Source organism: Syngnathus typhle, linkage group LG7 (assembly GCF_033458585.1).
Source record: "Syngnathus typhle isolate RoL2023-S1 ecotype Sweden linkage group LG7, RoL_Styp_1.0, whole genome shotgun sequence".
Lineage (NCBI taxonomy): Eukaryota > Metazoa > Chordata > Actinopteri > Syngnathiformes > Syngnathidae > Syngnathus > Syngnathus typhle.
Genome location: NC_083744.1, coordinates 2,468,545 through 2,491,299, shown reverse-complemented (window position 1 = coordinate 2,491,299; position 22,755 = coordinate 2,468,545). Strand labels below are relative to the sequence as shown.

The following is a 22,755-nucleotide window of genomic DNA, read 5'->3' as shown; positions in this document are numbered from 1 at the left end:
CTGTTTGTGTGAAACATAATCCACAGGGAAATATGAGACCTAAGAGAGGCTCATTTCCAAAACCGTCTTATCCATTTCAAATCATGCATATGGATTTTATTGAGCTTACACAAAGTGGACCTCACAAATACTGCTTAGTGATGATTGATGCATTTTCCAAATGGGTGGAAATAGTTCCATCTAAACGAGCAGATGCCGTAACAGTGGCAAAAGCCATCTGCAAAGCCATCATACGAACTCATGGCATCCCACAAACCATTTACAGTGACAATGGTCCACACTTTATGAACCAAGTTGTACAGAACATGGCTGTACACCTTGGGATAACATTAAAAAAACACTGCGCTTGGTATCCTGCGAGCGCTGGCCTGTAAGACCCACAAATGCATTGACAGTGACTGCTCTCCAGGAGGAAACTGGATGGGAGCTTTGGACATTGCCGCTGAGTGTCAGTATAGGGGAGCCATTTCAGTTGGGGAGGGCTCTCCGACTAACATGTCTGCACCATCGAACAGAACATACTTCATACAGAATGGCTGGTGGCTTTGTGGTCACAAGGTTTACCCGATGCTGCCAGTCAACTGGACAGGAGTGTGTGCACCAGTGTGGGTGACAGACCACACCTACAGGATACAACATCGTCAGCTGACGACAGCACACAATTCTTCTGGACGTCAACGGAGGGCGGTTTCAACCTTTGACCCTCATGACCCTATTTGGGGTGCGAATGTTCCAGACGACCATAAAGTATGGTCCGTTGGAGACAAAGTTGTTCATGCGCTTTTTCCCTGGGTCGGAGTTAGAAAACATTCACTCTTCACCGAGACACTGAACTATCGTTTTCAATCCTTTGCGAATCTGTCACTACAAGTCAACGATGGACAAAATAGAGAGATTCAGGCTATTAGGCTGATGGTCTTGCAAAACAGGATGGTTCTGGACTTGTTGACGGCAGCACAAGGTGGTGTGTGCCACATCATTGGGACTTCCTGTTGCACATACATTCCGGGAGAAAATGGCACACACATCTACGACGCCATGGCTTCACTGAAGAACTTACAGCAGGCCATGTCGAATGACAAAGTTCCACAACAGTGGGGTTTCTTTTCATGGCTATTCTCTGGCAACTGGTGGCAACTGCTGTTGAAAATTGTGTCTCCTGTGCTTGTTGTGCTGGTGTTGTTGTGCTTGTTTACGACCTGTGTTATCCTATTTTTAAAGTCTGCTGTGACGAGGGTTGTCTCTTCTACCGTAGCACAAGTACATATACAACTTCTTAGTCGTGACTGATGTGATAACCATAATGAAACGTGGATTGCTTAGATGCTGTTATACTGAGCGTGTTTTACAGAAACTTGATGATTTGACCATCGAAAATGCTTCGCAAGTGATGGATGCAATGATGTACTGTTTCTGTGTTTTTCTTTTTCTTTTTTATTGATAGCATTCTGGTCGCCTAAGGCAGAGGGACCGTGTGAGACTTTTCCTGCATATTAACATCGGCCAGCAGGTTTTTAGATCACACAATAAGCTTGAACTGGAGTATTGAGGAAAATCCTCATCTTCACTGGAGATTGTTGCTATCATTGTTTGTTGTTTTTGTCATGTTTCACCCTACACGTTCCCAACCCGTCCGCTGTCATCTCAGTTTTTTGTTGATCTTTTTTATTATTGTTTTTATTATTTTTACTATTCTTTTTTATATTTTCTTGCTTGTGTTTGTGGATTGGTTGACATAATCATATGATAAAACAGGAGGGATATGTCAGGGTTTTCCAAACTATCTTGATTGTATGATTACGTTGGAATGTATGTAACCAGTAATAACCTAGCTAGATTAGTTTTATGCTTATGTTGGTGTGTAACCAGTAATAAATAACCTACCTTGTCCAATCCTACGCAACGTCGTAAAACATTCCCTTGCTATGTTTTGACTAGAGGTCAAGGGCGTTATCGATGACAGATCCGCGGGATTGTTGTAATCTTGAGAAGTGCCTTGCGGAGATCAAGCAATGGATGTCTCTCAACTTCCTTCGTCTTAACCCAGATAAAACTGAGATGTTGATAATTGGTCCAGCTCGTTATCAACACTTATTCAAGGAAACCGCTATAACTATAGATAACCGTACTATCACTCAAAGCGATACTGTAACTAATCTCGGGGTAATATTTGACCAAACTCTCTCCTTTCAAAAGCACATTAAGAATATAACCAGAATTGCGTTTTTTCACCTTCGTAATATTGCAAAGATTCGTCCGATCCTCTCGACCGGTGATGCGGAAACTATTATACATGCGTTCGTCACGTCGCGCCTGGACTACTGTAATGTACTATTTTCGGGTCTTCCTAAGTCCCGCATCAAAAGTCTACAGTTAGTACAAAATGCCGCTGCAAGGCTGCTCTCTCGGACAAGAAAATTTGATCACATTACCCCAATACTAGCCAACTTACATTGGCTTCCGGTCCATTTAAGATGTGACTTCAAGGTTCTTCTATTAACCTATAAATCGCTGCATGGCTTAGCGCCTTCATATCTCGTCGACCTAGTTGTTCCTTATGTTCCGTCTCGTAACCTTCGTTCGCAAAACGCTACCCTTTTAGCGACACCGAGGGCTAAGAAAATGTCTGCAGGCTCTAGAGCATTTTCTATTCGGGCTCCAGAGCTTTGGAATGCCCTACCAATGGATATTAGGACTGCTACCTCAGTAGAAACATTTAAGACACGTTTAAAGACACATTTCTATGACATGGCCTTTAACTAACCTGTAGTGGCCGATTCGGCTGGAGTTTGTTTTCTCTCCCTCTCCACCCCCTCCCTCCCCCCTCCCCGGCCGGGGAGGTGGTTAGGTGGTACCCATGCTGACAGCGGCTATCTGGATTCTCGTGGCCAATTCAGGATAGGGGAACTGCAGCTCAACCTCCTCGAAGAGCACTGCCAGGACAATTGAGGGCTCCTTTCGGCAGCCCTCTGCTGTGACATGGACATCCACTTTTTATTTAATTGATTTTCATGTTGTATCATTTGTGCCCTCTCTGCATCCATTTCAACCTGGTGATCCTGAAAGGGGGATCCTTCCATCTGTGGTCCCTTCTCAAGGTTTCTCATTTTCCCCCTGCTAGGGGTTTTTTAAGTTTTTCCTTGCCCTTTTGGGAGCTTAAGATCAGGGGATGCTTTGAGAATAATTGTCAATTTCTGTCTATGTGAAGCCCTTTGAGACTGCTTGTGATTTAGGGCTATACAAATAAACTTGACTTGACTTGACTTGGCTTTCTCTTCTCTATCAAGTCCACGCTCACCCCACCCTTTTTCTCTTAATAAAGATGCTCTTGTGGGAAGTGAGAGTCAGACGTCATTCGATCATTGCTGTACGCACAGTGATGAATGAACTCTCCGCCTGCAGGTGCCCAAGAAGACTTAATTGTCTCCCGTGTGGTTCTTGCAAAATAAGTTGGAGTGAGCACCACTCTAACAGATACCATTGAGCATGATATCCTAATCAATCGTCTTGAAAGGTTAGTCGGTCTTTTGGACTGTGTGTTAAACTGGTTCAGAACATACCGTAAATTCCGGACTATAAGCCGCGACTTTTTTCCAAAATTTTGAACCCTGCGGCTTATAGTCAGGTGCGGCTTATATAACGATTTTTTCATGATTTTTGTGATGACTTGATCACTTCAAGATTTAAGAGTTTTTTATTTGCCATGTTTGAGCGTGCCAAACAAGGAATTTTACATTTAGGTGACTAACAACACTCAGGACATGTGGAAAAATGGCAAAAAAAAATAAATTTCACTTTTATACACTGCGGTATCTTGAAGAAAAAAACAACAACAAAAAAACTATTTTGAAACACTACTATGGCTGCTGCTTATTCTGGCTGTGTTGCTTGTGACTAGGGGTGTAAATCGCGGGTTTTGTCACGATACGATATCACATCGATACAAAGACGCACGATACGATATTTGCCGATATCTTAAAGCCTGCTGTGATTCATTCATGATACATCACGATATAGTGCTCTACGATTGATATAGAACAATATCCTGACTTATAACAATTCATACGCAAAATCAACAAGGTACTGCAAACTCTTTATTTAGGAAATTACAAAGTGCTTCCAAACGAATGACTTGAAGCCCAAAGGCGAGCGAATTTCCTCGTCTTCTTGGACACTAGCCATAGCATCAGCCCAGGAGCCGCGTAGTTGTCGGCTCCCCTTTCACGTGCCTGCTCTGCTCACAACACAACACGCTCCCGGAAAGAGGAAGCAAGCAACAATGAACTGGATTTCAAAATAAAGTCGCGTCTAATGTCTGATGTCAAAAACGGGCGATATAGATCGATGTTTACGTTTAGCATCGATGCCAACAAATCGTAGAGCGATTAATTGATGTGTATCGATGAATCGTTACACCCCTACTTGTGACTATTATGAGCTTTAGTAGGAATGCACGCTAGGTGACCTGCGTCAAAGGGCTCTAAACCATTTCTCTTACTCTGCCATGTGACTCAGAGATTACACAAAGCAGTGGCGCTGTTTGGACCATCTGCATTGTATTAAAACCCAATCAATCAGCATTTAAATTAAATTCTTCTGACATTTTGCTCATCAAAAACAAGTTGTAATGAACGTGAACTTTCAATGCATTTTATTCAGAAGGTTACTTTGAACCCCGAGGCTTAAATGGCGGCGCGTGGTATTTATGGATTTTTACGGCCTCCAGGGGGCGCTCTCGCAGGAAGCAAGTCGCTCTTGCTTCTTCTTCTTATTATTATTATTATTATTATTTCTTCTTTGTTTGTCAGCGAGACAGACGAAGAAGAAATAATAATAAGAAATAATGCGCCGAAGAAGACGTGCTAGTTTGTGTTTTGAACATTTCGCGCATCACGCACACACCCTCATGGAAAACACACGAAGAAATGCATTTGATCCAGCTTTTAAGTTAAAAGCAATCGATTTGGCTGTCAAATAGGGAAATAGAGCTTAAATGGCGGCGCGGCGTATTTATGCATTTTTACGGCCTCCGGGGCGCTCTAGCAGGAAGCAAGAGCGAGACAGACGAAGAAGAGATAATGGGCCGAAGAAGACGTGCTAGTTTGTCAAGACGGTTGCGTCACCCTTTTATTTCGTGGTCCCGTCTACTCTGGAGCTATACGTGTCGCGCGCTAGTTTAATGTAATTTAGCGCTTCGTGCATGAATAAAATTACCATGAACAGACCCTCATCACACTCGAAGAAACGCATAAAAGCGACGACGAAAGAGAGACTGACAGAGAGGAAGGCTTCGATGGTTTCACCATTGCACAGGAGGAAGATGAAGACGATGAAGCTCTTTTTTTACTTTTACTGGTATGTTTTTTAACGAGCCCTGTTGGTGCTGTACTACCGTGTTGCTGCTGTGTTACCGCCGCGTCTCAGTGACTTTTACCGGGTATGTTTTTTTTAATCCAGCCCTATTAGTCTTGTGTTACTTCCGTGTTGCTGCGGTATTACTGCCGCAGAACGGGCAGTGTTTGGAAAGAAATGTTAAGGTATGTTATTAAAACTTTAAAAAAGCTTTCTGTGTCCAGTCTTTCTTTGTTAATAACTCGCGTTGGAAAGAAATGTTAAGGTATGTTATTAAAACTTTAAAAAAGCTTTCTGTGTCCAGTCTTTCTTTGTTAATAACCCGCGTGCACACTTCCGTGTTGCTGCGGTACTACTGCTGCGTCACAGGCAATGTTTAGAAAGACATGTTAAAGTATGTTATTAAAACTTTAAAAAGGCTTTCTGTGAACGGTCTTTCTTTGTAAAAAACGCGTGTGCACGTGCGGCTTATAGTCCGGTGCGGCTTATATAAGAAAAAAACTAAAATATCCCCCAATTTTAGCTGGTGCGGTTTATAGTCCGGTGCGGCTAATAGTGCGGAATTTACGGTATAACAAAGGGAGAAAGTTCTATGTCAGCTTAGGAGAGCATGTGTCCAACACACATGACAGCCGCTACGGGGTCACAGAAAGCAGCTGCCTTGGTCCACTATTATTCTCACTTTACATCCTGCCACTTGGTGACATCATCAGAAAGCACAATGTATAATTCCATAGTTATGCAGATGACACACGATTGAACATATCTGCAGAACCCAATGATGCTATAAGCTCCATCACCAACTGTCTTCTGGCTACAAATAAATGGATGAGCAACAATTTCTTAAAGTTAAACGAGGATAAAACTGAAATCTTCCTAATCGGCCCTAAAACAAAAAGAGAAATGCTGTTTACTAATTTGGGGAAATTAACTCCCTGTATTAAATCCGAGGTTACAAGTCTTGATGTTATTTTATATTCAGATCTAAGGTTCAGGTCCTGAAGGAATGGGGTCGAAATACAAAAAGTCCTGCCTAGCTACAAAAACAGATATGCTCAAACCTCATTGAATAAAGTACATAAACAGAAGAGTATATTCACATATTAAATCAATAAAAGAAACATTTTAAGCATATAATTGTACCTACACACCAAATCAATAAAGAAAACATAACTACACATTTTTGATAGGTGGTAATGACAAAGGTTTTTACAACTTTATGATCTGATATATATTTCTAAGCACTTTGAAATAACAAATGTTTTTTGATATATTGCCTAAATAGCTTAATGACCCTTAAGGAACTGTGTAAAGCATGCCTGATGTTTTTTCTCTAAATCATGGACACGGCCAGAGTCGTCTTGACCGCTCAGTACTTGATTATATTATTTACTTGTATGTCTATCGTGTAATATGTCTTATCACCGTGGGATAGAGAAAACGTAATTTCGATCTCTTTGTGTGTCTCGGCATGTGAAGAAGTTGACAATAAAGCAGACTTTGACTTTGACTATATCTCGTGTTTTGACTATGTGTTTTGACTAAACGTCATATGTCGCCTAATGCGAGACGCCAGCTTTTCGATTACTACTGAACGCTCTGCACAGAGGGAAATATTTTGCCTAACAAAGAAACGATACGGTTGGAAGCATGATTAAACTAAGAATGTAATGATGTAAGCAAAGACATGGAGTATCAAAAGAAAAAACTTTGCATAGTCAGGGAACATTAATAAATTGATGATGTCACAGCCAAAAGCTCACATAATTCCGTACAAAATGACAAAATTGAAAGAATGACGAATGGATGAGGTGCGACAGTGTAAGAATGGAGCAGAATGTTTACAGGAAGGTCACTTGGAGATAAAACCAGCAGGTGCCAGAGGCAGACAGCCAAGGACTCGGCCAAAGATGATCGCCAAGGCCGAAAGAAGACAACAGCTCCCACACACACACCGAATCGCCCATAACCAGCACCCACTCCCATGGAATCAAACTCTACTGAGAACTCGCCCCACCCCAAGGGCTCATCACCCATCAAACTCAGCCCACACCGGCATGTGCAACTGAATATAAGCTGACCAAAGAACCTTGAACGTTGCCTTTTCTGAATGGAGACTTTCTGCTCTTGAAGGGCCCAGGGCTGTATTGTACTTTCCTGAAAACAGAGCTTTCTTAACAGGAATTGTGATTGAACTCAACCAACCTGTGTAAGTCTAATTTCTGCTTCACTGTCTTAGCATTTTCCTAAATGTGAAGAAATTAAAGGAGCACGCAGTGAGTAAATTGGATAACAGGTGATTGGCAATGGCTTTTGCCGTGAGGCGCAGATAGCGCGCTACCGCAATTGTGGACCAAATCCAACAGTCCCACATTAACAAGGTGACGAAAACATAATTTTTCCACCTTAGAAATATAGCAAGAGTAAGAGCGTTCATAAATCAAAATGATGCTGAGAAACTGATTCATGCCTTTTTTTCAAGCCGGCTTGACTACTGTAATGTACTCTTTACTGGTCTCCCGAAAAAAAACTTGACTCATCCAAAACGCTGCAGCTCGCCTAATAACCAGGACCGAGAAGAGAGAGCACATTAGACCAGTTCTAGCTGCTCTGCACTGGCTTCCTGTAACATTTAGAATTGATTTTAAAGTCCTTCTCCTTATATACAAAGCCCTCAACGGGCAGGGACCAAGCTACATTGCTAACTCTCTTGTTAGCTACATACCTCCAAGAACCCTGCGATCATCTGCTGCTGGTTTATTGGAGGCTCCCAGCAACAGCAGAAAGAAGAACGGTGATGCAGCCTTTGTTAATTACATCCCCAAACTATGGAACACACTGCCCATAGATATCAGGGAGGCCAGCTCGCTAGATATTTTCAAAACAAAACTTAAAACTCATTTCTTTACCCGAGCATTTAACTAATTACGTTTTGTAAATTTAATTTTAAGCCTATTTTATCTTTATTTTTTACCTTTTCTTAAAGCTTTATTCTTTATTTTATTAAAGCTTGCTCCTATTTTAAACTCACTTTATTAATTGTGTATGCATATGTTAATGTTTTGTTTTTATGTGTTCATGTTGTTCTTTCATTGTTGTAAAGCGCTTTGAGCTGCATTTCTTGTATGAAAGGTGCTATACAAATAGAGTTTATTATTATTACTATTATTAAGTATATGTACATTACTAAAGTTTTACTTATGATTATCAACGTACATACGTAATAATATTAACAGACAATATTTTACTCATTTACAAACATTTGCAAATGTTCTGTTCATCATTAGTTAATTGTTGATGAAGTGTTGCCAATGCTTTAAGCAGACATTATTATAAAGTGTTACCATAGACCTATAGACCATAGACTTGTCGCCCTGACATCTGTGGTCATGAAATCTTTCGAGAGGTTAGTGTTGAACCACCTGAAGGACATCACTAAACCCCCTGCAGTTTGCCTAACGGGCAAACAGGTCGGTGGACGATGCCATCAACATGGGACTGCACTACATCCTGCACTACCCGGACACCCCAGGAACGTACGCCAAGATCCTGTTTGTGGACTTCAGCTCAGCGTTCAACACCATCGCTCCTGACATCCTCCACCAGAAGCTCATCCAGCTCGCGGTGCCTGCGTCCACCTGTCAGTGGATCACCAGCTTCCTGACCAACAGGAGACAGTGTGTGAGGCTGGGGACCATCACGTTCGACACCCGGACCACCAATACTGGCGCCCCCAGGGGTGCATCCTCTCCCCACTGCTCTTCTCTCTCTACACTAACGATTGCTCATCAGGCGACTCTTCTGTGAAGCTCCTAAAGTATGCGGGCGACACCACTCTCATCGGACTGATCCGGGACGGTGACGAGACTGGGTACAGACAGGAGGTGGAGCGGCTGGTCCACTGGTGCAGCCAAAACCACCTGGAGCTGAACCCGCTCAAGACCGTGGAGATGACAGTGGACTTCAGGAGAGACCCTTTACCACTTCCACCCCTCACTATCCACAGTAATACTATTCTCTCCACAGACACTTTCAAATTCCTGGGATCCAAAATCTCTCGGGACCTGAAATGGACCAGCCACATAGACTCTGTCCGGAAGAAGGCCCAGCAGAGGCTTTACTTTCTGAGACAGCTCAGAAGTTCAACCTGCCACAGGGGCTGCTGAAGACCTTCTATACTGCCACCATCCAGTCTATCCTCTGCACCTCCATCACTGTCTGATTTGGCTCGGCCACCAAACAAGACAAGCACAGACTGCAACAGACAATCAGCACTGCAGAAAAGATAATCGGGACCAACCTCCCATCTATCCAGGACTTGTACCTGTCCAGGACCAGGGAACGTGTAAGTAACATCTCTACAGACCCTTCTCACCCAGGTTGTAGTCTGTTCGAACTACTCCCCTCCGGACGGCGTGACAGAGCACTGTATGCCAAAACCAGCAGACACAGAGGCAGCTTCTTCCCCCAGGCTGTCGCTCTGATGAACTCACACCAATCTTAGAGTCTCAGAGACATTGCTGTGCAATAACATCCTGCCCTCAACGCTTTATCTTTGAATTGTCTATATTTTGTGTACTATATGTCCACTCTGCATCCATTGCAGCCTGGTCATCCTGGAAGAGGGATCCTCCCATCTGTGTTCCCCTAGTAGGAGTTTGGAGTTTTTCCTTGCCCTCCTGGGAGTTTAAGATCAGGGGATTTTTGAGAATATTTGTCAATTTTCGCACATGTCCTAAGTGTTGTTAGTCACCTAAATGTTGAACAGAGGCTGAGATGTACGCAAGTCAAATTCCTTGTTTGGCATGCTCAAACGTTGCCAATAAAAATTCTTGAATCCTGAATATAAGGTAAATAGCGAATATAAGCTACGGAGTTGAATTGAATATAAGGTAAATAGCGTTATCAGCATACACTCACACAGTGCAAGCTGGCATTCCCTACCTGAACAAACAACTTAAAACATTTTTAAGTTCATATGGGCATACAAAAAATGGGTATACAAAAAAACTTTCTCATCATCATAGTTTTTACAAAATTTATGTCAGTACAGTGAGCTTAACTGTACACTATACAAAAATCAAGATTCTGAAACACAAACAGTTATTTGCAGAAGAAAATGTAACACATATGAACACTTACATTTTACTCTTGTAGATGGTTTACTTGGAAATGTCTGGATGCCAAGAGACCTCACTCTTTTGGGAGGTACTTCTATTGCAGTTACAGTGTTTACAACAGTTGTCTGTGTGCCAACAGACCTTGCAGTTCTTGGTGAAATTTCTACTGCTGTCTCCATAACAGGCACTAAAGCAATTACCTTAAAAGTAAGAGATAATATAACATTGAACAACAACCGACTGAAAATAATGATGAAAATACAACTATGACTCAGTATCACGTCAATTTTAGTTCCAAAATCTGGGTGTACTTGAGTGCGTGAATTAACAGCCGCCATGCCTTATATGTGAGAAAATGTACAACAGTTGTGCAGCTCAGGCTTGGTTGGTTCGGTTGTCCATGTCAAGAGGTGAATTGGGCTGTTTCACAGCTATTTCCTGACTTTCCTGCTCTTCCACTTCTTCTGCTTTGCACACCGAAGCTTGTTTTTCTTCATGCCGTTTGAGCTCAAGCATCTGTGGTGGATTCAAGAAGGAAAACATCGGTGTAAGAGTCATGATATTCAAATAATTTTTCGAACAGGGCTCACCTTTTAGAAACTGAGAGCTACCTTTTGCTTGATAAGGTGATTACCATAAATTTCTGACTATAAGCCGCGACTTTTTCTCAAATTTTGAACAATTTTGGCTTATAGTCAGGTGCGGCTTATATAGGATTTTTTGGCTGTGGACCGGTGTTGTGCGGTACCGCTTTGCTGGGGGGGGGGATATGTGACATGGTCACTGGGGAGAAAAGTTGTGTGTTGATCACCCTTTTCTTTCTTTATTTCCCAGTCACATCTACTCTGGAGCTATACGTGTAGCTCGCTAGTTTAATGTAACTTAGCGCTTTCTGCGTGAATAAAATTAGCATGAACAGACCATCATCATGGAAAATGCTAGAAGAAATGCATAAAAGCGACGACGAAAGAGACTGAGAAAGTGTGTGGCGAAGGATATCTAACGCTATTCCAATCGGACACTGAGGAGGAAGACTTCGATGGTTTCAGTGCACATGAGGAAGATGAAGACGATGAAGTTTTATTTTTTTACTTGTACTGGTATGTTTTTTTAACCACCCCTGTTAGTGCTGTACTACCGTGTTGCTGCTGTGTTACCGCCGCGTCTCAGTGACTTTTACCGGTACGTTTGTTTTTAATCCAGCCCTATTAGTGCTGTGTTACTTCCGTGTTGCTGCGGTATTACTGCTGCATCACAGGCAGTGTTTGGAAAGAAATGTTAAGGTATGTTATTCAAACATTAAAAATGCTTTCTGTGTACAGTCTTTCTTTGTAAATAACTCATGCGCACATGCGGCTTATAGTCCGGTGCGGTTTATATAAGGAAAAACCGAAAATATCCCCGAATCTTATCTGGTGCGGCTTATTGTCCGGTGCGGCTTATAGTCCAAAAATTACAGTACGTTAGATTATCAATACTGCAATTTCCTCACCATAAGGCGCTTGGGGTCAAAAGGTGCGGACTCAATTGCAGGGGCTTTTCTGCACTTCATTCTGCACTCTGTACTTCATGCACACACAGGCAGCGCATTATAGGGCACATGCATACCATGACTTATGGCGGGGGGGGTTAACAAGACAGTGAGTTGTACTTTATTCTACTACTGTATTTTTTGCACCATAAGGCGTTTCAGGTTAAAAGGCGCAGACTCAATTCCGGGTCTTTTCTGTATTTATTCCACACATAGGACGCACCGCATTGTAGGGCAACATGCATGCCATGACTTACGGTAAACAAAAAACATCACGGGAGCAAGGCAATGAGTTTGGTTGATTTATTCTTACTAGTTAATCATGTACTCTACTGTACTCACATAATTGTTAACCGATATTCATATGCAAATCTATCAAAGTTCTCATCTTCAAACATGATACATTTCCTCTTGTCATTGTCACGTTGCTCTTCTGCAATTATCCTGGCTTTTCAGAAAGCTCTAATTGTGCCTCGTAAGCATGTTTCTTTGTCTATGCCAGGTCCGAATGCTGTTTGCTTTGAACAAACGATAGTACCGTTTTGGCCCGAATATAAGATGTTTTTTGCATTGAAATAAGACTGAAAAAGCGGGGGTCGTCTTATATTTGGGGTCTAGACATTATACCCAATTTCACTTGTGGCAACGGTAAGAGGCTAGTATCGACTGAGTATGTTGCTGTGATCGTGTGCGTCTTTGACACAAAGTGAGTGAATGAAGGTGTAAAAAAAAAAAAAAAAAAAAAAAAAAAAAAAACCACACCATCTCAAAGTATTGTAAATCTCAGTTTGTGCGTTACAATTTCAGGACAGAAAAAGATGCAAAAATATCCAAAAATATCGATTAAATTGCTTATTTCTTGACCACATTTAGTCTGTCAATATCTTGAAACCAATTTGTAACAGTCTATATGGTAAGCAAGCTACTATACAGCGAAACATGAGATCAACCGAACAGAAATAAGATTGCCATTGCAGTAATATATAATCATTAATTGGCCCTAAACCCAGACTGAAATGGTTTAAATTGACTGTTAGCAACCATTTCATCATTAAGTTGCTGCGCTACTACCGTTTTTTTCCTTGTATAATGCGCAAAATTTAACTAATTTATTGTCCTAAAATCTGGGGTGCGCATTATACATGGGTACAAAAAATTCTTTTTTTTTTTTTTAAATTCTTTTTTTTTTGTTTGTTTTAAGTACAACAAAACCAACAACAGGACTGACCGACAAAGACGTGGAACAAAAAGACAGGGTGACATTACCAAAGACAGGAACAGAAACCAAACAGACATCATGACATCATCCGACGGTGAGCGAGGGGCAGACAGGACTTAAATACAAAACACGTTACATTGATTGAGGTGATACAGGAAGAGAGGAGCGACGCGAACAGAAACTATGGCAACCTAGACACATAGCAAAACTGGGGATGAGACATGACAAATCTCCCTCGAAATCAAACTTGAAATCACCTTTCTTCTTGTTTGTTGTCAATCGCGCATCGCATTCAGCCATTCTGCCCAACACACTTAGTCAGTAAAATTCATAATTGACGACACATCGTTTGATGCGATGGTGCAATCCTTGATGGTGTGTTATTGTCAAATATTGTTTGTTTTTTAATCTCCATCGCGGACCGGACGTCATACGAAGGCAGTATAACTGCGCATGCGCACTATGGATCAGCTGCGCAGAACGGATGCGCAAGACACGTCAGCTATATAAAGAGCGAGAGTTGATTTCTTCCTGTTAGTTTAAATTCACAGTTTAATTAGCAGTTTCAATCAGCGAATAACAAAATGCGTATTACAGGTAATATTTGATTTCACAACACTTTGCCTTGTTCCTTTCGTCGCTGCTGTTCACTTCAAACACGCTTCATACGACCGCAATGCTCTCGTATCAGACGCTTGCTCGATCACCTGCTCGTTTGCTGTCTGTCACAATGTACCCTACACAAATCCGAAACATTTGTTGCGGCTCCGAGTCACGACGAGGGGCAAGTTTTGGTTTCCAAGGGTATTTTTATTCCTCTTCAACGTCTCTCCCATACAGAGCCGCCTTTTTCACGTCCGCACGCCTCTTTCCCGTGCGCGCACGGAGCGCGGTGGTGCGTTTACGGCAGTCGGAGAAATCAACGCCAACAAAAAAAATTACATCCAGCCTAGTTAAGACCATACCAAAGACTATAAAAATGGGACCCATTGCCTCCCTGCGTGTGTGACGATCATTGGGACTAAAAAAAAAAAAATTCATAAAAATTGGGTGCGTATTATACATGGGTACAGGCTTTTTTCCAGCATCAGCATGCCATTTTTAGGGTGCGTATTATACATGGGGGCGCACTATACACGGAAAAAAACGGTACTTTAACATGTCTTTCTAAACATTGCCTGTGACGCAGCAGTAGTACCGCAGCAACACGGAAGTGTGTACGTGAGTTATTAACAAAGAAAGACTGGACACAGAAAGCTTTTTTAAAGTTTTAACAACATACCTTAATATTTCTTTCCAAACACTGCCTGTGACGCGGCAGTAATACCGCAGCAACACGGAAGTAACACAGCACTAATAGGGTTTGATTAAATAAAACATACCGGTAAAAGTCACTGAGACGCGGCGGTAACACAGCAGCAACACGGTAGCACAGCACTAACAGGGCTGATTAAAAAAAGCACACAAGTAAAAGTAAAAAAAAGAGCTTCATCGTCTTCATCTTCCTCCTGTGCATTGAAACCATCGAAGTCTTCCGATTGGAATAGCGTTAGTTATCCTTTGCCACACAATTTGTCAGAATCTCTTTTGTTGTCGGTTTTATACATTTCTTCTAGCATTTTCTATGATGAGGGTCTGTTCATGCTAATTTTATTCATGCACGAAGCGCTAAATTACATTAAACTAGCGAGCAACACGTATAGCTCCACAGTAGACGGGACAACGAAATAAAGAAAAGGGTGACGCAACACAATGTCATCGACTGCCTTCATATGCATTTCTTTTGTCACCCATAATGTTTGTGTATAAAAGCTTCCTTTCAGTCATGTCCGTCTTGATCTCGTTCTGTCTCTTCTTTGTGTGAATTATACGTCACTATTTGCCTGGCGGATGGACATGCAATCAACACACCACTTTTCTCCCCAGTGACCGTGTCATACATCCCTCCGCCCAGCAAAGCGGTGCCGCACAACAGTGGTCCACAGCCTTTTTACAAGTGTATAAAAGTGATCAAGTCATCACAAAAATCACGGAAAAATCCTATATAAACCGCACCGGACTATAAACCGCAGGGTTCAAAATTTGAGAAAAAAGTCCAGGTTTATAGTCCGAAATTTATGTTAGTTCTTTGACAAGTTTCCTGGAAGCGGGTCGAGAAAGCAAATTGTCTATTTAGCCGCACAAACCAATTGTGTAAGCCTACACAGCCTTATCAAGGGACACATTTTTAAAATCTGAGAGGGTTATCACATGATTGTAAGCCTTTAAATTAACTTCCGTAATCGCAGGTCCCGACTGGGTGTTTGGAACAGTAACCGTGATATCATCCCGAATGGATTGAATCTTTCGAGTGAAAAAATTCACAAAATCATCGGCTGAGTGGGAGGAACTATTGGAAGGTAAATGCTGTCGTGTTAGCTTTGCCACAGTATCAAATTACCGTACTTTTCTGAGCAGAAGTCGCACCTTTTTTCATAGTTTAGGTGGGGGTGCAACTTATTCTCAGGAGCGACTTATATGTGAAATTTCTAACATATTTTTTGTCACTCACACATTCACACCGTCATTACCGTCATTGTGAAATAGATTCACTTCACATGTTATTTTCTGAATAAAGCGGATGAGGGCGATCTAGGCCTGCTTTGATAAATGGACCATTGGGTGTAACGCATATCAACTGAGAAGGTCTTAACAAAACTGGCACAGAAAAGAAAATCATATTCTGCAGATTACAAACTGCAAGTAGTAAAATATGCAGCCGAAATGGTAATTGAGCAGCAGAAAGAAAGTTTGGAGTTAGTGAAAAACTTGTAAGGGACTGGCGAAAAGTGAAGGTTAGTCTTAGCGAAATGAAAAAAACAAAAAAAGCTAAGCCCAGGCTAAAAGCTAGGTGGCCACAGCTCGAGGAACGAGTTCATACATGGGTGCTAGATTAACGTGCTGCTGGGGGAGGTTTATCAACAGTGCAGTTGCGTCTCCACGCCCAGGTATTTGCCAAAAACATGAATATGGATGACTTTGTAGTAGGGGGACCTTGTTGTTATCGCGTCATGCAAGGCAATCGCGTCTCTATACACACCCAGGTGCTTGCCAAGGAGATGAATTTAAAAGAATTTCAAGGAGGACCTTCTTGGTGTTATTGCTTTATGCAACGCAATCGCTTCTCTATCAGAGCAAGGACATCGATGCCCCGAAAATTCCCAGCAGACTTCCGTGAGTTCATTGAGAAGCATGTAAGTGAGCACAATGTGACACCGATCATATTATTAACATGGACGAGATCCCCCTCACGTTTTACATTCCCATGGGCCGAAGTGTAGCAGAAAAATAGCAGAAGAGTGTTAATATACTAACAACTGGTCATGAGAAGTCACAGTTCACAGTGGTGCTGGCATGTTGAGGAAATTGCTCAAAATTGCCACCAATGGTCATTTTCATTTGTTACAGATGTATTTATTTTCTGTATAGAAATTAAATTTGGTGTTCAAAAAGTATTTTTCCAAACTCGAGTCTTGAAAAAGAGGAGGTTGTCTTATATTCGGGGTCGTCTTATATTCGGGCCAATACGGTATTTCTTTATCTATCAATGGCGGTGGACGTACGTAGTCTAAAGGTTACGTAGTTCTCTGCTTGTTTTTTTGCCACAATTTACATAAAACGTAATGTCCTCTGATTGGTTCTTCGGGTCTACATATTGCGCGTGTATACTACATCTCTGTGTGGAGAAAGCCACACGAAACACCTTTACAGATTTGCACAAACGATAGTAGTAGACGTCATGATGGCGCCGCGGATGGCTGCCACGGTGAGTCGCCCTCCGCTACTTTGTGTTATTTTGTGTTTTCTGTGTCCTCTGCTGTCCATCCCGGATCACTTTTACCAGAGAATAACTGTTAAACATCGGACAGTCTTCTCCTGGTATTTTCTCTCCAGTTCTCTCTGATCCAGACTGTTTGACGGAGATGTTAGCCAGAGCGGCGGTGCAATACAAGCTAGCACACCAAAGATGACGTGGCAAACGCGCCGGACCCCTCGTAAAGCTGAGGCAGAGAGGGTTCCGTTCTGCCCTACCATCTGGCGAATGTCCGCTCCCTGGCAAACAAGATGGACAAAATGCTGCTTCTCTTTTAAAAGAGCACAGACTTCGGATCCGCCGTGCTGTGCTTTGATGAAACGTGGCTTGACGGACGCACCCCCCACCACGCCGTGGAGTTAGCTGGGTTTTGGCTAATGCGTGCGGAGCTCACCGGAAAATCAAAGGGAAGTGGTTTATGTTTCTATATTAATGATTGTTGGTGTACTGTTGGTGTTGAAAGAGTCTTGCAGCCCTCTCCTAGAAACACTTTTCATAAACTGCCGGCCGTTCTATTCACCACGGGAGTTCTCCTCGATCGTCATAGCGGCTGTTTACATTCCACAACACGCACGTGCGAGTAAAGCCACCCAGATGCTGGCTGACCAGATGACAGACATGGAGAAACTTTTACCAAATTCATTAATCATTGTTCTGGGTGATTTTAACAGGGCGAACCTTGCACACGAACTCCCCGAATACAGACAGGACATAACGTGTGCCACCAGAGAGGCATAGACACTGGACCACTGCTACACCATAATAAAGGATGAATACCACTCTGTGGCTCGTGCAGCTTTAGGACTCTCAGACCACTGTCTAGTTCATCTGATCTCGGCCTACAGGCAGAAATTAAAAACTTCTAAGCCTGTGGTGAGGACTGCGAGGAAGTGGACAGTGGAGTCAAAGCAGGACCTCTTTGACTGTACCGATCAGCGAGTTTTTGAAGCTGCAACTTCAGACATACATGAACTCACTGACACTGTCACATCATACATTAGTTTTTGTGAGGATCTGTGTGTGCAGACTAAGACCTTCTGCACGCACAACAACGACAAACCTTGGTTTACACCGAACCTCAGGTTGCTGTGCAAAGCCAAGGAGGAGGCCTACAGGAGTGGCGACCGGGACATGTTCAAGCAGACCAGAAACACACTAAACCGAGAGGTCAGGAAAGCCAAGAGGTGTTACGGGGAGAGCCTGGAGAGACACCTCTCTGCCAATTCTGATCCCTCAACAGTGTGGAAAGGTCTGCAGAGCATCACGGGCTTTAAGAAGCCAACGCCCCGTCCTATAGAGAGCCCAAGGCTTGCAAACCAGCCAAAAAGGTTTTACTGCAGGTTTGATCGGTCCTGCCACACAACAGGACCGCCTGCAGAACAATCAACATACTCACCTCCCCCCTCAACCGTTCTGTCCACACCTCCATCATCGTTATCATCTACTCTCTCTCTTACAGAAGCCGCGCCCGCACTCGGACCACCTCCTCGCAGATCAGATGTTCCGGAGACAAAATGTCAGGAAGGTACCAGGCCCAGACGGCGTGTCCCCCTCCTGCCTGAAAGTCTGTGCTGAACAACTAGCACCCACCTTTGCACGGATCTTCAACCGTTCCCTGGAGCTGTGTGAGGTGCCCTTGTGCTTCAAGAGCTCCACCATCGTACCGGTGGCCAAGAAGCCCGCCATCACAGGTTTGAATGACTGTGGACTTGTCGCCCTGAAATCTGTGGTCAGGAAATCTCGAGAGGTTAGTGTTAAACCACCTGAAGGACGTCACGGGCCCCCTGCTTGACCCCCTCCAGTTTGCCTACCGGGCAAGCAGGTCGGTGGACGATGCCATCAACATGGGACTGCACTACATCCTGCACCACCTGGACACCCCAGGAACGTACGCCAGAATCCTGTTTGTGGACTTCAGCTCAGCGTTCAACACCATCACTCCTGACATCCTCCAACAGAAGCTCATCCAGCTTGCGGTGCCTGCCTCCATCTGTCAGTTGATAACCAGCTTCCTGACCAACAGGAGACAGCGTGTGAGGCTGGGTACAATCACATCCGACACCCGGACCACCAATACCGGCACCACTCAGGGGTGCGTCCTCTCCCCACTGCTCTTCTCTCTCTACACTAACGATTGTTCCTCAGGCGACTCTCCTGTGAAGTTCCTGAAGTATGCAGACGACACCATTCTCATCGGCCTGATCCAGGACGGTGACGAGACTGCGCACAGACAGGAGGTGGAGCGGCTGGTCCACTGGTGCAGCCAAACCTACCTGGAGCTGTAGACCGTGGAGATGACAGTGGACTTCAGGAGAGACCCTTCACCACTTCCACCCCTCACTAGCCACAGTAATACTATTCTCTCCACAGACACCTTCAAGCTCCTGGAATCCACAGTCTCTCGAGACATGAAATGGACCAGCCACGTAGACTCTGTCCGGAAGAAGGCCCAGCAGAGGCTGTACTTTCTGAGACAGCTCAGGAGGTTCAACCTGCCACAGGGGCTGCTGAAGACCTTCTATACTGCCATCATCCAGTCTATCCTCTGCACTTCCATCACTGTCTGGTTTGGATCGGCCTTCAAACAAGACAAGTACAGACTATAACGGACAATCAGGACTGCAGAAAAGATAATTGGGATCAACCTCCCATCTATCCAGGACTTGTACCTGTCCAGGACCAGGAAATGTGCAAGTAACATCTTGACAGACGCTTCTCACCCAGGTTGCAGTCTGTTCGAACTACTCTCCTCTGGACGGCGTTATCGAGCCCTGTACGCCAAAACCAGCAGACACAGAGACAGCTTCTTCCCCCAGGCTGTCGCTCTGATGAACTCACACCAATCTTAGAGTCTCAGAGTCACGTTTGTGCAATAACATCCTGCTCTCCACGCCTTTTTTGAATTGTCTATTGTCTATATGTGTACCGTGTCCACTCTGCATCCATTGCAGCCTGGTCATCCTAGAAGAGGGGTCCTCCCATCTGTGGTGTCTTCTCAAGGTTTCTTATTTCCCCGAGTTGGAGTTTTGAGTTTTCCCTTGCCCTCCTTGGAGTTTAAGATCAGGGGCTGTTTGAGAATATTTGTCAATTTGTTTGAGTGTTGTTAGTCACCTAAATGTTGAACAGAGGCTGTGATGTACCGAAGTCAAATTCCTTGTTTGACATGGCGAACAAAAATTATTGAATCATGAATTTAATAATCAATGGTGGCGGAGGTACGTACTCTACATGTTACTTACACTCTGATTGTTTTTTGGCCCCGATCTACATAAAATGTAATGTCATCTGATTGGTTGATCGGGTTTACATATTACGTCTGTCTATTACGGAAGCCACACAAAACAACTTTACAGATTTTTGAATTCGGTCTCCACAAAAGGTGCACCTTATTAAACGGCGCACCTTTGTGGTTTTGAGAAAATTAAAGGCTTTTAAGTGCGCCTTATGGTGCAGAAAATATGATAATTGTTTGTTCATTCATGCGAAGACACAGCTAAAGCCTATTGACAAATAGGAAACAGAATATTCTAAAGAGCTCTGTCAGCTTTTACATTTTCTTATGACAACTTACTTTTTTAATTTTAGAAAATGACAAGTCAAACATGTTGCTTAACTCTACAGTAAGCTTTACAAAAAAATATTTATATACATAGTGGACATTACCAAAAATGTCTTGAAGCTCTGTAGTTTGTACTGAAACTACACAAAACAAAATAGTATCGGCCTTCATAATCACAAAGTGATTCTATAACATAGTTACATGCAACTGTTTGTAAATTCCTTTTTAATAATTACCTTATTTTCTATAAGTCGCAGTTTTTTTTCATAGTTTGGTGCGACTTTTACTCTGGTACTCTGGTAATTATTAATTTAATTTATCACTTCACGTTATTTTTACTTTAAACCACATGAGAGCGATCTCGGCCTGTGGAATAATTGGAACTGGAATTGACGAGGCGTCTGATATCCACTGACTACCACGATCCACTGACTTCCGAAGTCAGCAGAGTTGTTTATAAATGATACGGAGGACAACGATTTTGATGGATATAATAATTTGGAGTGACACGGATGGTTGGATAAACTTATTTATGTTATAGCTAGTTGATGTATAGTTTATATATACAGGACTGTCTCAGAATATTTGAATATTATGATAAAGTTCTTTATTTTCTGTAATGCAATAAAAAAAACAAGAATGTCATACATTCTGGATTCATTACAAATCAACTGATATATTGCAAGCCTTTTATTATTTTAATTTTGCTGATTATGATTGACAACTTAAGAAAACTCAAAAATCCTACCTCAAAAAATTTGAATATTTCCTCAGACCAAGTTAAAAAGAAAAGATTTATGACAGCAAAACAAAAAAAACATTTGAAAATGTCAATTAATGTACTCAGTACTTGGTTAGGAATCCTTTTGGACGGATTACTGCATCAATGTGGCGTGGCATGGAGGCAATCAGCCTGTAGCATTGCTGAGGTGTTATGGATGCCCAGGTTGGTTCAATAGCGGCCTTTAGCTCATTTGCATTGTTGGGTCTGGTGTCTTTCAGGTTCTTCTTAACATTACCCCACAAATTCTCTGTGGGGTCCAGGTCAGGGGAAATTGACAGGCCAATCGAGGACAGTAATGCCATTGTCAGTACACCATTTACTGGTGGTTTTGGCACTGTGGGCAGGTTCCAGATAATGCTGGAAAATGAAATCATCATCTCCATAGAGCTTAGCAGACGGAAGCATGTAGTGCTCTAAAATCTCTTGGTACACAACAGCGTTTACTCTGGACTTGATGAAACACAGTGGACCAACACCAGCAGCTGACATGGCTCCCCAAACCATCGCTGACTGTGGGAACTTCACACTGGATTTCAAGCAATTTGGATTTTCCTCCTCTCCAGCATTTTCTTCAGACTCTGGCGCCTTGACTTCCAAATGAAATACAAAATTTGCTTTCATCTGAAAAGAGGACTTTGGACCACTGCAACTGTCCAGTGCTTCTTTTCCATAGCCCAAGTCAGACGCTTCAGAAGTGGCTTGACAATGGGAATACGGCTATTGTAGCCCATTTCCCGGACACGTCTGTGAACAGTGGCTTTTGATACCTGGACTCTGGCTTCAGTCCACTGTTTTTGAAGCTCCCCCAAATTCTGGAAGCGACTGTTCTTCACAATGCTGTTAAGGCTGCGGTCATCTCTCTTGGTTGTGCAGCGTTTCCTGCCACATTTCCCCCTTCCAACAGACAACAAACGCTGCATGTTCGGGAAGGGAGATCTTTGCGTTACACAGTCAAAAAATGTGGCTCTTAGTCTCTGACCGGTTGGCCACCCCTGATTTAGAGTGATACGGATGGTTTGATACAATCATTATTTATGTGTGTGTGTGTGTGTGTGTATATATATATATATATATATATATATATATATATATATTTGTGTCTTTGTGTTTTAGGATGCCTTTGTGTTTTAGGATGCCTTTACTACGCCTCTCCTGCCATCATGAAAAGGGGAAAAACAAATTCAATTGATTTTATTATTAAGTCATTTTCCTTTTAATTTCAATAATTTTGTATAATATTGAACCAAAATCGCTGATTTTCATAGTTATTTTAAAACCGAAGACGATTCGCTTGGAGGAGCCAAAGTCCTGTCTCGCCTCCTCTGAGGATTCCGTAA

General features: G+C 42.7%; 1 protein-coding gene and 1 long non-coding RNA gene across 27 annotated transcripts in view; one reads left to right on the top strand and one right to left on the bottom strand.

Moving 5' to 3' along the window:
• meak7 (MTOR associated protein, eak-7 homolog) overlaps nt 1-22,755 on the bottom strand; it is a 135,884-nt gene that overhangs the window by 16,355 nt on the left and 96,774 nt on the right. For 13 of the 18 annotated variants that reach the window (XM_061283547.1, XM_061283545.1, XM_061283542.1 and 10 more), the window contains 2 exons: nt 10,813-10,988; nt 10,495-10,672 (listed from right to left, as the gene is read on the bottom strand). The exons of the other annotated variants lie outside the window; for them this stretch is intronic. In XM_061283547.1, the coding sequence (XP_061139531.1) occupies nt 10,848-10,988 (141 nt within the window). In that variant the 3' untranslated portion in view covers nt 10,495-10,672; nt 10,813-10,847. The remainder of the gene's footprint in view (nt 1-10,494; nt 10,673-10,812; nt 10,989-22,755) is intronic. 18 annotated transcript variants of the gene reach the window in all.
• On the top strand, nt 10,880-21,279 carry LOC133157198 (uncharacterized). 9 transcript variants are annotated; one of them, XR_009714959.1, is made up of 4 exons: nt 10,880-11,019; nt 15,511-15,621; nt 16,306-16,455; nt 17,357-21,279. It is a non-coding gene; the product is annotated as an uncharacterized LOC133157198 (long non-coding RNA). The 9 variants fall into 9 exon arrangements; XR_009714957.1 differs by having other exon boundaries at nt 17,156-21,279; XR_009714953.1 differs by having other exon boundaries at nt 16,306-18,700; nt 18,810-21,279.